This window comes from Pristis pectinata, chromosome 14 (assembly GCF_009764475.1).
Source record: "Pristis pectinata isolate sPriPec2 chromosome 14, sPriPec2.1.pri, whole genome shotgun sequence".
NCBI classification, from domain to species: domain Eukaryota; kingdom Metazoa; phylum Chordata; class Chondrichthyes; order Rhinopristiformes; family Pristidae; genus Pristis; species Pristis pectinata.
Genome location: NC_067418.1, coordinates 40,658,253 through 40,676,509, shown reverse-complemented (window position 1 = coordinate 40,676,509; position 18,257 = coordinate 40,658,253). Strand labels below are relative to the sequence as shown.

The 18,257-nt window shown below is 39.6% G+C and overlaps 1 protein-coding gene across 1 annotated transcript in view; it reads right to left on the bottom strand.

Moving 5' to 3' along the window:
* The window catches only part of pnpla2 (patatin-like phospholipase domain containing 2), a 62,199-nt gene that overhangs the window by 28,144 nt on the left and 15,798 nt on the right, over window positions 1-18,257 (bottom strand). The window contains exons 2-3 of the mRNA XM_052029016.1: window positions 3,950-4,182; window positions 2,108-2,173 (exon numbers count right to left, since the gene is read on the bottom strand). Coding sequence (XP_051884976.1) covers window positions 2,108-2,173; window positions 3,950-4,182 — 299 coding nt within the window. The remainder of the gene's footprint in view (window positions 1-2,107; window positions 2,174-3,949; window positions 4,183-18,257) is intronic.

Below are 18,257 nucleotides of genomic sequence, written 5' to 3'. Positions count from 1 at the left end.
CAGCTTTAAACATTGGTCCCGCAATTACTCTGGTGCTTACAGGCCTTGCTTATTGGGTGATAGGGGAATGGGCACGTTTGCCTATCTTCTAATCAATCTGCTGTTGGTCCAGCAGGTAACTCCTGTGCCACACTGAGCCGTCCTTGGAGTGGTCAGCTGGAATGGCAGGAGGCCTTTGTGCTGAAACTCTGGAGCAAAACTATATTCTTTATGCCACATTTTCTTATGGTTTCTCACAACTAATGTGACATCTTTGGCAAAAAGGCATAGGTTTCTGGCCAAGAACAACAAGGGCCCAAATGTAACTGAGCCACAGCTACTAAGCCTCTCCTGGGCTGGGCTGAGAGAGAGATTCCTCAGGAATAAGGGGCTGGACAGGGGCAGGGCTGGCCCAAGCCTGAGCAGCCGATGATCAAGAAGCACAGGCTCTTCCCACAACCCTCCTTGTAGACTGGCCACTGTCCACAGCTGCTGGGTAATGCCAAGAGCCAGCCAGTGTCCACACGACCGCTGTGGTGGTATAGAGTGATGGGCAAGCTGATATGTTGTTCTTGCCCATCACTGCTGTTTGAAATCCTTGTAAGGGAAGGATCCAGCTTAGAAATTAAAAAGCAGGAGGTATTTCAGGATATCCCAGAGCAAAGCAATTGTCGGGTGGGAGGAGGAGGGAGGGGGTGGTGATAGGAAGGTGGGTGACCCGTTTGTCTGACAGCTGGCAAGCCAAGGTTGTCCAGCGGCAGAACCAGGTGGAAAGGGTTGATTGACTAAATGTTAGCCCCCCTAAGGAATATGCACTGTGGCATACTGGAAGAAACTGTGTGCTCCCAATGGCTTGCCACCAGTGAGGCTTATGTTGGTTCATCAGTCATTGAAAGATCTGTCCCATAAGGTAAAATAAAGCACCCTCAGACTAGTCACAAATGCCCAGGAAATCCCATTTTTCTTCCAGAAAAGGAGGAAGGATGATTTTAAAATATAAATGATAGATATTAGTTAAAGGTGATTTGAGTAGACTTGGTTCCATTTTGGATGCGTCCAAATTTGCACTAATTTTGAGAAGAGTTTTGCCTCAGTTTCTGTTCAAAGTTTTATGCACATTACCAAGCTAATTATCTATACTTAACAATAAAATGTTCATCACAAAGTCTGCAATGTGATACAATTTAGTACAGCTAAAAATGGGTTAATCACCAAAAAAAATTTTTAAATCAGTCTCTGAGTCGTCATCTGCAAGAACTATATTTGAGTATATAGTCATAATTTTTTTTAGTAAACTAAAAATATTCATAATCATTTTAGAACATGCCCATTAGTATCCTTGCACCCAATAAAAACTTAATGATAAGAACCTCCATTAAAAAAATGTAATTTCACCATGGTGACTAATACGCTCTAGGAAAACAGCCAATTTTGTGGGCAGGACCAGCTTACAGTGCAATTTTGTTTTGACCTAACACAAAAGATCATGGAAACTCGATTTGCACCAAATCTAATTTCAGCCACAAATATTTTGCAATGATTTTGTTGATATATTGGTAAATCACATTGAAACAAAAATATTATCACTTCCTCAAAAAAACTCCAGATCCCATTTATGCAGTGCATGGAAGCAGGAGCATAGATATCAATGAATACTTTGACAAGGGTTTTATTGAAGATACCAAGTAGCTGGTTGATCTCAGCCAGAATGTCAGAATTAGTGACAGGATGTCTAAATTAGGGAAGGATCGCACTTGGAGGCTTGTATACTGATTGGTTGACAACAGAGTTGGGATGCTTGCTGCAATTTGCCAGTAATTACTCTCCAAGCTTTCACAAAGTTGAGTATTTGAAAGATCCCTTATATGCACAATAAATAATGCTAGTAAGGAGAAAATTCCTGCAGAGCAAGATGGGGAAAAGAAAAGACAACAGAAAAAGGGGGGAAAATTAAAAAAGATGAAACTTCATATGATGGTTATAATTCAAAATGTCCATTATTTGGAAAAGGGAGGCAGATAAGCCCCAGTTAATTTGGATTTTCTGTAATTTGACAGAAGTATTACTCATCGCCTCAATCAAGTTATAGATCAAATTCCTTTTACTCTCCAGTCACAGTTCAACTTACCACGCCTTGCAACGTTGGTGGTATTAGTCCACAGTACACGGGAATAAATGTGCTGCATATGCAGGCCTGCAAATAGATCATGAGATTTTTTTTATGAGCTGCCAACAATATAATTTTTATGACTAAAATGTAACAATAACAAGCTCCTGTACTCTACTGGAAATTGTGAGAAAATAATAAAGTGGGACTGTACCTTTACCAGTAGAGAGTCTAGGCTATAAATTGTTCTTTTATTCATTAAAGAAACCAGGTTTTGGAGGAAAAAAAAACAGATTTTGGGGTCTAATTGTTTGGCCTGAAATTGATTTGTTGTTTTGGCCACTATTCAGAATGGTGTAATTGATTTTTCTTTCTTCTTTTTTGAATTCACAAGCCAAACTTGAGGAAGATGCAATGGCCTTTGCTCCATTAATTTTTTTTCCCAATTAGGATCACCCATACATACACTATGGCAATAATATATTTTTAAAAAAGAGTTAATGCTACATCCCATGAAAAGAGATTTTAAAACATTTAAATTCATGCATGTTCTCAAAGTATAGGTCCTCCCCAGGTTACAAACTCCTGACTTATGTTCAGCCTGTACATACACGAGTGTTTGGGAAACCGGAGGTATGGATTTGCACACTGCTGCAGGGTGGAAGGCATCTTCTACCGTGGGGGAGCTCAGTTCACCGCCGCACTTCTGACTTGCGAACTGTTCAGGTTATGAATAGCTCACAAGAACAGAACCCTGCCATAACCTGGGGAGGACCTGTAACTCGTATCTTAAGCACATTCGACTTGAACTAAACAGATAACACACTGGAAGCACTCAACAGTTCAGGCAGCATCTGTGGAAAGAGAAGCAGAGATAATGTGTCAGGTCAAAGATCCTTCATTACTTCTTTCTCCTTCTACAGACGCTGCCCGACCTGCTGAGTATTTCCAGCATTTTCTGCTTTTATTTCAGATTTCCAGCATCTGCAGGTTTTGTTTTATGGTTTTCAGACCTGAATAATTCCCCTTCAAGCAAGTATAAACTTTCATCATATTCTAATACCAAGCACATCAGGATAGCCAATCAATTTTTATTTTCTCAAATTAATTTAATCTCAAAAGTACATTAAACTTAAATTCTTAATTGATTTCCTAGAGCATTATCAGACAACAGACAACTTAAATGCACGTAATTTTATGCAATGAACATATTCATACATTTTTCCCATGTATTTTTTGAAAGAGAGCAGAGAGTTTTCTGGGTGTCCTTGTGAAAATGTCTCCCTCAAATAATAAATTTTTTTTTTTAATGTGTTTGCTAACATTTGTGGTGTTTTGGAGAATGCAAAATGTCTGCATGAAGCAATGTGAGACATTCTTGGTAAATAAACAGAGTATGTAAACACAACCATTACATTGCAAAAGAAAATGTTATTTTACTATTGGGTGGAATTCAGCCAAGTTTGGCTTGTGAATTGAATAAACAAAAATCAATGACATAATTCCAAGTAGTGGCCAAAACAACAGATCAATTTCAGGCCAAACTTAAAAATGACTTGAAACCAGCAAGGACGCTGCCCATGTTCATATCTGTTTTGCATGAAAAGTTTGTGTGAAAATGTTGCATGAAAATGTTTTGTGTGAACATTTTGCATGAAAATGTTCGTGTCTGTTTTGCATGAAAATTTCTCCATCCCCAATAAAGAATCATGATTATCAATAAAAACCACAAATATTAACAAAATTATGTCAATCATATGAATCAATGGAATTTTCCAAAGGTGAAATTCCCAGTGATTTGAACTTTTCTCAGTCAACTAGACACTCTAGAAGAAGCAAAACAACAAAGTAGTTTTAATTTACCTGTACAAGCTCCTCTTTATTGTTAAATGTGGTCACCAACACATTCTCTCCATCAGACACACGAGTCAAAGAAATGCCCAGTCGACCTGTTGCTAGCTCGTGCGCGTTGTCTGGAAGCCCCCTGTAAAGCCGGCTACGGATCATCTTCACCATGTTAAAGGAAGGGTGGAGTGGGCCCAGAAATCTCTTGCGTGCTTCTTTAGAAACATCAATAATATTTGCACCAGCTTCTCCTGCAAAATAATATGTTTGATAAGTATAAATTTTCTCCAACTTCTACAATACCATTCAAGTCCTCTTATACCTGTTGTCTATTTTTACATACAGCTCACCACTACCTGTCAACCAATCTCAATAGGTCAGTGGTCACTATAAGAGACATCAGCACCTTTTCAAGAGAAAATAATTCAGAAGGTCATGCTGCATTATTATCTCGGGAACCTTGCTGGAAGAGCGCACTGTGCAGGCATTGAATGTGAACAACATAAGCCCCGATGGAAAGGTCTTCATGCAAAACTCACCAGTCAACATTCATCATCTGTCCTCTTAAAGAATAGCTACTTTTCAGAGGAAATCCTTACCTTATCCAGCCACCCCAACAATCTTCAGCGTCTTCAAAAAAAGACTAAAGAACCATATGCTTTTTAGAAAAATTCAAAGGTCATTTCTGAAACAGATAGTCTAGAGAATGGGACAATATCATTGTAATCAACTCCAAAACAAGAATAAGAGGAAACCAGGACGTTGGTTATGGGGAGAAGTGGGCAGGTGAGGCAAGGTGGCGTAAAGAGCTTGATAAATAGTTCAGCCTATTAAAATCCACACTTCAATTAGAGTTGTAGACAGGTACAGCATGGATGCAGGCCCTTTCACTCACTGAGTGCACTGATCTTCAAGCATTAATTTTTACCCTACCCTAACCCATTTTATTCTCCCACATTCTCACAACTACCCCCAGATCCTACAACTCACCTACACACTAGGGGCAATTTACAGCAGCCAATTGACCTGGCAACCTGCACATTTTTGGATGTAGGAGGAAACCGGGGCACCTGGACAAATCCCACATGGTCACAGGGAGAACTGCAAACACCACACAAACAGCACCCGAGGTCAGACTGAACCCATGACATTGGAGCTGTGAGACAACAGCTCTACTAGCTGCGCCACTGTGCTGCCCTCAGGGATTCATTCTCAAGGTAGTTGCTAGTTGGTAACCAAATGAAGCCTTTGACAAACCTCAGCGTGAATGAGAAAGAAAAACAATAGTGGGGATTGTATTAAAGTGATAGCTTAAACAGGAAAATAGTGAGTTTGATGATGAGCCAATACTTTTTTTTAAAAATCTTGCTTTTTTCTACAGCTTCAAACTGAGTACACATTTCAATTTTCTTCAGTTAGGTTGGATTAGATCCAACTAATAATAAAAAAAAATTCAATGCAACATTTTGCAAAGTACCCATAATTGAACTTATCGATTTTTCTCAATTTTTCTCAACAGGTTCTCTTAAAGTGCACTTGGCTCCAGAATTGGCAGGTACCTGTTTCAGAACAGCAAATATTACAGTATTGAGGCTGACTAAGTCAGTGAACTCCACGGGAGACACAAGAGAGTGCAGATGCTGGAATCTTGGAATCTGGAGCAACAAACAACCTGCTGGAGGAACAACAGATCCAGCAGCATCTGTGGGGGGGTGGGGAAGAAACGTTAATGTTCTGGGTTGAAACCCTGCATCAGGACTGCACAGCTCCCTGCCTTTCGGGCAGAAGATATACAGAGGTAAAGTAAAAATAAAGTAGAGGTGTTCACCCCGTCAAAGATTCTGTTCCCTCCAGAAGTTTTTTTTTGTCTCTGGTCTACTGTGCATCTTTTCAGGACTATGAGGTAGCGAGGTTTACTTTCTCCTGTATCTTTGCCTCTTGGAAGGTACACAGGAGCCATGAGTTAATTCAACTGTTAATCTTCCCTTTCCTCTCACCCACTTCTGACGAGAGACAAAACTCCCATACTCTCTGCAGGCCTGTCTGAAAGAAACTTTCCTTGTGCCAAGTTAACGGCAAATGTATTCCATCATTTGGTGGTGCAACTTATTTGCAATTTAATATAATATATCCAAAAATGTAATATAATATAATTTAATATAATATATATAATATGGCTGTATAATATATAATATATACAATTTAATATAATGTAATATATAATATATATAATATAATTTAATATAGATAAGGCGCCAGTCCATATTTACAAAAATCACATCAGTAGAACTAGCCAAAGCATTTGGACTTGACTTCTATTATTAGGGCTTTAATAAAAAAGACACGAAAATGGCCACCTAGTAATAAGTAATCTTTTTGGTGCTTTCTCATTCAAGGAATTTAACTGCCCAAATTTAAGGAGGTGCAAACACACAATCATTACCTCAAAGACTTTTCGTACACTTGACGCTTGTTGGTGCTTGTGTCGACTACCAACTCCTGCGTGTACCCAGAATTCCATACCTACCCTACATAATGCCTCACTCAGTCCTAGTTTAGACTCAGATTCTGTACTGAATTACAGAAACAGTAGACATCTACAATAAACCCTGCCTTTATTTTGGCTTTTAAACGAACTGCTGTCCAAGATTCGCTGGCACATTTTGAGCACTTTGCTTAAGTTTTCAGCCTTCCGCTGCCAAATTTCATTTGAAAGATGGCCAGCATTCAGCAGATACAGTTACATCGGGGAACACCCAGTGCATACTAACAAACAAATCCAACTCAGGAAAGTGCAGTGGGAACCCATGGCTCCCAGCCTTGGCAAGGTTAGAAATACTGAACACAAGTATCTTCCCACCCCCATTACCTCTCCAATAGACTGCCACTTCTAACATGTTACCAGCACTACTCTCCCTCTCTCACTTTTTATAATGATAAATCAAGTGTGGTGAATCCTGCAGTGACAACAGAAGGAGGTGCAAGATTACAAGGAGTGAAAACATGCAGTGTCAAGGAGTTTAATGCAACTGTGTTCTTTTGCCTGATGCAGTCACTATGGCAACACAGAAATGAATGAGATTGTAGGCAGTCAGTGAAGGTGTTTAAAAAGAACGCTGGTACTTCATTCCTATGCAGTACCTCCCCAAACAATGCACTCCAATGCAGAAACTCACTGATGCACAGTCAGCAAATGCAGTACAAAGCACCTTCATTCAACAAATGAATCTTTAGCCATGCCTGTGAAAACCAGCATACTCATAGAAAAAATGCTTAAGCACCAGATAAAGAATCATGGGTGTGTCAATAGGCTGACACCATTATGTAAATAATTTGTGATTGATTTAACTTGAATTTTATATAATTGTCAGAAGGTTTGGGTTCCCTGCTGCTCACGACTTCATAAACCTGTCGAAACAGGCATAAGCCTGTGAGCTTTATGTAAGGTTTTGAATGTCTACCGATCAATCTTCAGTAACTTGACAATTGGATAAGAAATAAAATTGATGTTATTTCATCACCAGTGCCTTGTGGTTTCCTATAATCAAAGAATTTGGTTAAAAAGCAACAATGTGTAAGTTTTAATAAAATTCTGAGTGTAAGAGGGTGGCACAATAATGCAGCAGTTAGTACTGCTGTCCACATCTCCAGGGACCCAGCTTTGATCCTGACTTTCTGTGCAAAGTTTGTATGATCTCTCTGTGACATGCAGATTTCTTCTGGCTGCACTTTTCTCCCACATCCCAAAGACATGTTCGTAATTGGCTGATACAATTTACGCCTCAGTTTAGGTTAATGGCAACAAGAGTCAAAGGGAAGCTGATGGGCATTTTTGAAAGAGAATAAGTTGCAGGGATACAGGGAAATAAGGATAGGGGGAAATAGAACCAATGGAAGCCGGCAAGGACTTGATGGGCTGAATGTCATCTTCTGTGTCATTATAAGACAAGCAATTTTATTGCATTGCTGAGCTGACATTTATACCAATATTGCATGTTTTTTTCAAAACAAACTTTGCTCTACAGTTTTCTTTTTAAATCCTAAGGATTGCAGTGTATTTTGTTTCTGGGCTGGGAAATCTAGCACGACTTTTCATACGGAGTCTCTGGATTACTCTTCTTCAATCATTGTAGCACCTGTTACACACTGATCCAAATGCTGATGCCATTTAAATATGAAATTTTGCTGTTTTAATCTAAAGAATTAAAACAGCAAAAGTAAAGTACATAACTTTATAAAACGCTAAATAAAATTTAAATGCTAGATTCTGAATATATCTTAATGAATGTTGTGAAATGCTGTGGTGCATTTTGATCTAACACATTTGAAAACTAAGCAAGAATCAAAAGAGGGTCCCTTTCATATACTCTACTAAGTAAATGAATGTCTATAGAAGTATGAATTAAGTTGTAATCAACCTTAGAGGTTTAATCTACAAACTTCTTAATCATCAACAAATCTGGTTTTATACAGCAAAGCCTGTGAATATTTTTGATAATATTACTCCCAAAAGTTCTTTTGATAAAGTTCCATTCGTAAAGAACCAGAAACCACAACAGGTTGCTTCACAGCTTTTCTTTTAAAAAGAAATCTCAAGACCACACTGCAGTAAAGTCTTTCCCCTCAGCTTAAACCAAAAATCAGCATGTGATGTGAAACCAGAACTACAATGGTCAAAAAGGAAGTGGTTTATACAGCTCACACTGGACTTCCCATTACTATACTAAACTCCTTTCAGTTAAAGCCAAAGCAGAATTAATTATTACTGTAGAAATCCATTGCAAAGTCCATCAGTGTCCATAAAGAGAAAAGAGAGGTGAGCATTTCAGATTTAGATCGTTCAAAACCCAAAGTAATGTTTTCAGACCATTTGTAATTTAGTTTGCAATGGAATTTGTTTTAAAATGCATTGTCACGTTGATCAAAGATTAGATTTAATTTAAAAGAGTAAACTCTCAGGAGTACAATATTTTTTGAACTTATCATCTAAAATCATTTAGACTGCCAATCTGAAATCAATAATAAGAGTTTCTGTACTCTTTGTACAATGGTGCCAAAGATTTTACTAGTGGGTAATACTGGAAGTTTCTACACAAAGGGGAAAACTTCTCCCATTCATGTTGGTAATTTTGATGATTACTTTGGTAGACCAATCTACCATAGCCAGAAAGGGTTAAAGAGAATCTTTGCTACCCCTCTCTTTCTCTCGTTGATATGGGCAATATCCTTCAGAAAGTTAACGAGGAACATCTGCAAGATTGAGTGCGGCCACATGAAACTGTACTGGTCATATCCTAGTTAGCGTGAGAGCCTCTGCTCAAAACCTACTCAGATGGGTAGTTTATTCCTTCATGGTATGAGCAGGAAATGAATGCATGTCACTGAAAAAATAAATTCCATTTGCTCATTTATTCTTTCCAACATAAACTACTGTAGATTCGTTTTGCCTGGGGGCTCTGCTTTTCCTATAGATTAGACAATAAATAACCCAGGAACTGCAAAATTATAACTACACAAGGCACACAACAAAAAAGTTTACATTACAAGCTATTAGGTCATGCTTTCATTTATCTGGACATTGGGTAGTAAACATTCACTTTCAAGGCTGGAGAGTTAGTTACAAGAATTACTGGTAACAGTCACTAGAGCATTTACCATGAACAAGAGAACATGCAGTGATCTAATAACAGAAGATTCAGGGAAGCTTTGTTAAAATTATGAAGGGTTTGATAGAGTAAATTGGGAAAAGCAGTGTCCCACTAACAGGGAGTCCATCACCAGATGATAAACTGAGAGAAGAAAGAGGACAGAAAGAGAACTGTCTGGTGGAACAAGTTCAACAGTAACTTTCAAATGGAAACTGGATAAATCACTGAGAGAAAAATATTTGGAAATAGTCAAAGGAAATTAATTGGAAAGACCCTTCAAAGCACTAGCACAACCATAATGGGTCAAATAACATCCTCCTTAGCCATCTAACTCTATTTTAAGTGGATCTTGCAGGTGGACTAAGGTACAGCCCAAGTTTGGAGAGTGGAACAGTACAAAAGTGAGTCAAAAAGGAGACACAAGAGATTCTGCAGATGTTGAAGTCTGGATCAACACACACAAAATGCTGGAGGAACTCAGCGGGTCAGGCAGCATCTATGCAGAGAAATAAACGGTCGATACTCTTCATCAGGATTGGACGTTGATGTTTTAGGTCAAGCCCCTTCATCAGGACCGGATGTCGACTGTTTATTTCTCTCCATAGATGCTGCCAGACCCACTGAGTTCCTCCAGCATTTTGTGTGCGTTAGTCAATAAGGAAAAATGTGCAGCTTCAACAACAGAACCAGGTTGGTGACAAATGTTTTTTTTCTTTTGCTTGCAAGGTACAATGACCTGCATCTTTATCTGACTATACTCTGGTACGTCCAATAATAATACACTGGGCAAAGGCAATAGAATAACAACCAACACATGTCTTCACTTCCTTAACATGTGATCGTAAAATGATTTCTTCATTTCCCACAAATTGCACTCAGCTATTATTAGCCATATATTGTTTTCCTTCTACATCTCTGTATCTTTCCATATTACTGTCAGAATGCTAACTGATCTCTCCTCTTCAAAACCACAGCAGATAAGAGGAAGGCTGAAAGAGTGTTGAAATGATTTGACAATTAGATGTTACAGAATTAGAAAAATCTAACCAGATATTGCCTTCCACAAAATCTTATTTGAGTGATTGTTCAGAGCTGGATGTTTACAAGGAAGTCAGTTAAACTTCCCAAACTAAATATATGAGGATAGAGTGCTCTCATTGTAACTTTGAATGTTTCAAAGTTATGTTGGTGTTATAAACTTTGCTGATGTTGAACACAACTCTTAACAGGAGCTTACTGTGCTGGTCTCATAGAGCACTGCATTTTGTAATCAAAATATCTCTTTTTTTAAGAATTTCTGCTGCAGTTGGGAATGAGCAGTGAATAGGGACTTGGTTGTAAAGCCATCTATGTCCATGCAGATCAAGAGGTCCAGGTGCTTTCTAGGTACCTGGACTAGGGACATTAAGGCTGGGAGGGAATAAAGTGACAGAGGGCATATTTTTGGTGGGGAATACCCCAATATGGGAAAGACCAAAATCCCTGTAAAAGTTTATGAAGGTGGTTTAGCAAGAAAACTTCAAAGGATGTGTCCAGACGTTTCACTACTCACAAGGTAGAAGGAGGAAACAAAGTATGGAATGCCAGTACATGACTAAAAATAGTGACCTCATATAAGCAGGTTTCCATTTTTAGTGGAACATGGCAATATTCTGTAAGGATTGTTACATCCAAGTATATAAGGGGCTATATAAAAAAATATAAAATGGAAAGTGAAAGGACAAAAACTAGAGATTAAAAAAAAGAGGATAGGAATCCTGATTGTGGATTTGGAACAGCATGCATTCATACTGCACCAGCAGTAAGGTACAACTGGTACTACAAGAAGATAAATCTGTGAGAAACTTCACATCAAATTCAAGTCAACTGCAAAATAAGTCAAACCCCTGGGCTCAAGATAAACTTCAGCCTGTAATATGGAGGCACAGGTCTGAAGTATGGCCACATACTCCAAGTTGCCTCGGTCAGCACCCCATGCTCAGCACAAATTGTCTGATCCCATACTCCTGTCCTAGGTCCAGCTATACAAGGAGCACAATCTGCCTGTCATTAAATAATTTCACTCAAGGTGAAGGTGATATTTATAGAGTGGTTTCAACCACCTTCCTTTATTTTCCCTGAAGGAAAGTAAGGTGTTGAAGCCCCAAGGAAGAGTGCCCAAAAGGTTAAAAAAAAAATCAACATTTATGAAAGTGGCCTTTATAGAACTTTCAGAGTTTGATCACATCTGATTCATGCCCCTCTATGATCATTTGAATCTTGCCCAGTAACTTGGGCAATGGTGGGAGGCAGGATGGAGGGAAAGAGGCTAGGCAAGGTGGAGGTGAATGGAAAGAAACAACATTTTGTTTTCAGAGAGATGATGTCATCAGGGGACAGAAAAGAAAGAGCTAATTAAGAACTAAAACTGGTAACCAAAAATGTGAGATGTGTAATTAGAACTGCTCTATGTATCAGCCTACAAAGTATCCTGTGGATTTTTAGGAAGCGGCATACTGTCTGTGGTCTACTTCAGGCCTTCTCCCCCAGGTTCTGTGCTTTTGTAAGGCTTGCTGTCCTGCGAGCCACTGGGCCCCTCTCTAGTCATACACCACCTGCCTTTCGCATGTTCAGATCGGGGATTCAGTGTTACTCCTTGCTCTCCAGTAGCTTCCAGGAGGTATATCTAATCTTTCTGAAAGAGGAAGGGCTTAAGTAGGGAACCTACTTGTAAGCCTGTTGGAAAATACCTCTACTCTCCTTAGAAGCTGCCTACATTGGCAAGATCAAAATTAACCCCTATCCTTGGAAGCACAAGTGCACATCCACTAGACCGGGAACAACTCCACACTTTTAGAGTTAAATAGATCTGATTAGATCCGTGCTTCTGTACGATAATTTGGACCTCACCTAGTAAACTAGGGAATGACATTGAGCTTTGGGATGAACGCTGACAACAGAACAAGGGCAATATATCAAATCCCTCTTCCTAAAAACCCACAGTTAGACTTTCATTGAGACTACACACCTTGGAAAGATGTTGCAAAGTATTCCTTAGGCATTAAGCTAATTTTGAAGTACAGTCACTTTCATAGATGCAAATCCAGACCCCAATTGGTGCACATTAAGATCCCACAAACAGTAATGCAATGTACTTATTTTTAACTCTGTTGAAGGAAAAATGTAGGCAAGGATACTGGGTGAACTTCCATCATTTTCTTTTGTTTGTACTGTGGGATTCCTTACATCCATCCCAAAAGGCAATTTATTACTTTATCTGTAAAGAACCTCCACCGTTCTGTCAATGCCACAATGGAGGGTCAATGTAGACAGTATGTTCAATTCTGACAGTGAGATTTTCCGAATCAGAAACAATCCACCACTGAGCCAAATTGACATCATAACCTGTTTGGGCAATAAGTGGATTGCAAGATACTTGCTTTTCCACATTCTGTTGGTACAAAATGAATGAGCAGAGAGATCATTCAAAGTCAAGGTTAACTTGTGCCTTATTGTACCATAGTGCTGAACCTGGGAAATTAGCAAACCAAGACAACAGAACTTACAACCCTCTGCAATGTTGCACAAATGCCACAAGCATGCTGCCTGATTTCTCATTATTTTCATGTCTGGCGTTTAACAATATATTCAGTACTCAGTTTTGTGCTTCTGCATACAGCGGTTTCAGAAGTGCCAACATTGCTCACATTTCAGTTCTGGTCGCCTCATTATAGGAAGGATGTGGAAGCTTTAGAGAGGGTGCAGAGGAGATTTACCAGGATGTTGCCTGGATTGGAGAGCATGTCTAATGAGGATAGGTTGAGCGAGCTAGGGCTTTTCTCTTTGGAGAGAAGGAGGATGAGAGGTGACTTGATAGAGGTGTACAAGATGATAAGAGGCATAGATCGAATCGACAGTCAGAGACTTTTCCCCAGGGTGACAATGGCTAACACGAGACATAATCTTAAGGTGATTGGAGGAAGGTATAAGGGGGATGTCTGGGGTATGTGTTTTTTTTTTACACAGAGTGGTGGGTGCGTGGAACGCACTGCTGGCAGAGGTTCTGGGAGCAGATACATTAGGGACATTTAAGAGACTCTCAGATAGACACATGAATGATAGAGAAATGGAGGGCAATGTGGGGGGGGGAAGGGTTAGATAGATATTAGAGCAGGATAAAATGTCGGCACAACATTGTGGGCCGAAGGGCCTGAACTGTGCTGTAATGTTCTATGTTCTATAACACTAACTGTCAACCAGTCATATTTCAACAAGTGCAAATTCTGGCACATACTTGCCTGTGAATATAATATTATGGACTCTTCCCGTACTTCATTAAAAAAAATCCTTCCGTGTCGTGAGTGGTATTTTCTTTAAAACAGATGGCCCCTCACCCTTCTCAAGCAATGCAAAAAGCACGTTGCAAAACTGAACAGTGAGATCATGAGATACAGCAGGGTAGCAGCACATCCTGTTCTCCACTGTCCTTGGGATGTACCTATTGAATGGCGAAATGCCCGGTCTTTGATCAATAGGTGTCAATGTAGAGACAATATTTATTAACGGGCGCAGCTTGTATAAACTTTGGCATTTGGTGATGTAAACATATTACTGTCCATCAACTTCATCCCAATCCCCCATTGTAATACAGCAACCTTGAATGAAGTGTACATGTGAATAAGTTCCTACGCTCAAGTGGCTGACGTATATCATCTGGGTTCACCTTTTCCGAATGGCCACATAAACACTGTACCTTTGGAATCATTCAGCTATTTCGCTGCCAATAACATACTTCAGGGGCAGACATTTGCCATCCTTACCCAGTCTGGCTCGTATATATACTCCAGATGTTACCACTTCAAAGCAATGAGGTTGAATCTGGCCTAGCAGGCTACTTTCTTCAGAGCAATGAAGAATGGATTACAAATGCTGGCCTTGCCAGCGATGATGTACATGGCATGGCCAACATGGGTCAGTCAATAGTCATTTGTTCCTAACATATAAATGAAATTTTAAAAAGTATTCCTGTAACAAATGGTGAAGTGGCACCTTTCTTTTTAGTCCCTTGGATCCAAAGGAGAAACTACAGTTTTAGAGTAGCTAATTCCATGCAGGAGATATAGGTGGAACCAGAACTGGGAAGTGGTTTGGAAACACTGAACATTTGATAATTCAAACACTGCACAGATTGTCGACTCATTCTGGAATATGCATGGGTAATCCTCATCGCAAAGCTTTTTCTAAAACAAACACAAAAGCTGATGTTAGCTTGTTCTTTCAGTTTGTATTCAGTATCCTGGCATCACAAAGCCAATTTCCAGTATTTATGCTGTTAAAATACATTTGTTTTTGCAGAAAAGTATCACCAACCCTTTGACCTAGTTTTTCTTGCACTATCAAAAATAGATTTGACAGCATAATTTCTAATGAGCCAACCCACAAGTGCAAGGCTCCAAAAACCCAGCTTAAAAAAGGGATATAAATGCATTTAAAAATCGCCCTTAATCTACTATGAAGCACTGAATGTCAGATGCAATAAGTGCAAAACAATGAGATGAAGAGGTGGGTTGAAGTTACCAAATGCATTTTAAAATTTGTGGATCTTGCCAGCAATGCTGGCATTTATTGTCCATGCACGATTGCCCCTGAACTGAGGAGGCAGTTGAGAGTCAGCTGCATTACTGGGTCTGCAGTCACATATAAACCAGACTGGGCAAAGGCAGCAGAATTCCTTTCCTAAGTGAACCAGCTGGAATTTTCTGCCAATCATGTAGTTTTATTGCCACTCTTAATTTCATTTTAAATTTACAGATTTATTTAATTACTTGAGCTTAAATTCTCTTTCTGCCTCAGTGGGATTCAGTCCATATCTCTGAATCAACAGTCCAGAACTCTGGCTGCTGATTTAGTAACCAGACCGCTACTCGATCACACCTGAGCAGACATCTAATCATGCAGGTGAATGCTTTCTATTAACTGATTTATGGCATTCCACCCCTCAGGCTAGCATTTTACTTATAGCCCACTGTTGCAATACAATTCAGTGTTCACGTTTTCTTTAAACAATGTGATAGATCACAGCCTCAGCAGGATGGATCCTTTCTTGTAAACATCCCAGATGTAACCATCGACAGGAATAACCCATGACAAAAGTGGACACTGGCAGTTAGAATCTAAATGCATCTGGTCTCGGCCTAGGTTAGCCTACTGCAAGTTCAAGGCCCATTCCAGAGGCCTGAGCAATAATCTAGCCTGGGACTTCAGCAAAGTCCCAAAGGTTCTGATGAAAGCTCATTAGAAAAGTTAACTCCGCTGCTTTTTCCACAGAGTGTTTCCAGCAATTTCTGTCTTTAATACTGAGGGAGTGCGGCTCTGCAGAGAGGCCCTCAACATGGGGAAGGTCTCTTCATCCTTCCGGATGGAGTTAGAACATCCCATAGCATCACTCAAAGGGCACAAGAGTTTTCCAGCTGTCGTGTTTCCCTGGATTACAACATTGTCTGCTCTTCATGAAGGATTTCTTTGGTGGAGAAGCACTTTGTGACATCCTTAGATTAGGAATGGCTTTATAAAATATCTGTTCTTTCTACTGTGGGGAATGGCTAAAATACTGCGCAAGGCAGCTTCTTTGTTTAACTTGTCCCAAAGTGCTGAAAATGTCATGTAATGTTTACTCGTCCACTAGTTCAAATAATTACTTTTCAATGCTGTCAACCCTCCTCTTCAAAGTGATAGTACAACCAGTCTACTGATAAAACTACAATAATCAGAAAGAGAACAAGGCAGCAGAGTTCAGTGACTCAATAAATGTGATAGGAGGAACAGAAAAGATGAAGCATAGTTCGATAATCACTCGACCATCCACTCTGAGTTCAGTGGGACAAGCGGCTTAAACTCCATGACGATAAAATTCCTTTGAAACAGAACATGCTTATTTAACAAGTTCAAATGCTAATGTCAAAAAGTGCCCAATAATTTGCGAGTACAAAGAGTCAGACAGCCACAGTTCTGTGATTCAACAACCCCAAATTGTGCAACAAAAAGAGGAAATTCTGGAAAGACTCAGCAAGTAAGGCAGCATATGTGGAGAGAAAAACAGAGTTAGTGCATTAGGGTAATGTCCCATTAACTCTGCTCTCTCTCCAGACATTGCCTAACTTGCTGGGTACTTCCAACATATTCTGCTTTTATTTCAGATTTCTGGTATCTGTGGTTTTTCAACCTGCATTAATGGATTACCTTTAGTGGACTTAAAATATCCTCAGGCATGTCACACTCATGATCAAATTAAATTTAGCACAAAGCCAGAGAAGTATTGGGACACACAATGAGGGCAAGGGAAGGGAGAGGGCAGCAGGAGCACAAACTGTGTTCCCTCAAACCACCCCACCCCCAAAATAAACATGCACATATGTGTACAGTATGCACTTCGTGTGTCCTGTCAAAAGTAGTCTTTTAAATTACTGTCTAAGCTCCTACAGGGGCAATGAACAAAAACTGTCCAAAGGTCTAATGAAAGACCTTGAGGAAAAGATGTGGAGAAGATGAGGGAGAGATAGCCAGAGCTTCAGATTTAGCCAGCTAATGGCAAATCCACCAATATTGGCACTGAGCCAGAATTCACTCATACACAGCTTGTTCTGGCTCGTAAATACCTTCCCTTCCTCATATAACATGGTCTTTAATTGATCTATAGTTGAGTTAAAAGAAACTTAAACAGGACAGAAACAAGAGATGTTCAACCCTTCCGATTTACGATTAGAACCTACTGCCTGAGAGAAGTTCAACCCTTCCACCTTACGATCAGAACCTATCGTCATCTTGCCCTCAATCAATACCGCTCTCTGAACTACTTTTTACTTGCTTCAACTTGGTCTAACTTTGCCCTTTAAAGCCATTGGTTGGACAGGGTCTTTAACCAGCACTGCTAGACCAATTCTGCTCAGGTCTGACTCCAAATATGAAGCACTGTTCACATTTTACCGCATTAAAAAATAACTACATCAATACACAGCATTGCAACTGGACATAAAACTGCCTTCTCATGACTGAATTATGTGGAGGAGTTGCAAATTGCCATTAAAACAGCACTTTGATTTAGAAGACATTACATCTACATAAGGCTATGGCTGATAATTCAATATTATGAGTTGTTAAGTCCCACTGCAGACATGCGATAAAGAAAATCCTTGCTCAAGTCCAATAAAGATATCAAGAGTTCACAGAGTTCTTTCTTGTACAATAACAACCATTATCTTTGGTTGAGACAGTAAACATACACTTACGTTTCACACACAAAGTTTAAGTCTGCAAAATAGACTCATGGACCCATAAGTTATGAAGGCATAAAGTTGGGCAGTTTGTTGTTGAATCTGTGATGGTACACTTTAGATGTGACTACACTTCAATAGTCAAAGAGCAAGGTTTTTGTTTTTGATGAACGTATGAAGTGCTGGGGATACTCAGTATATAAGGCAGCACTGGAGACAGATGAACAGAGCTATTGTTTAGGTTAACTTGCATGGGACTCTGGATGGGTTTGTCCCACTGAGACAGGGAAAGGATGGTAGGGTAAAGGAATCCTGGTTGAGAAGAGAGGTGGAACATTTAATCAAGAGGAAGAAGGAAACATACTTGTTTAGGAGGCAAAAATCAGGCAGGGCTCTTGAAAATTATAAGGTAGCTAGGAAGGAGCTTAA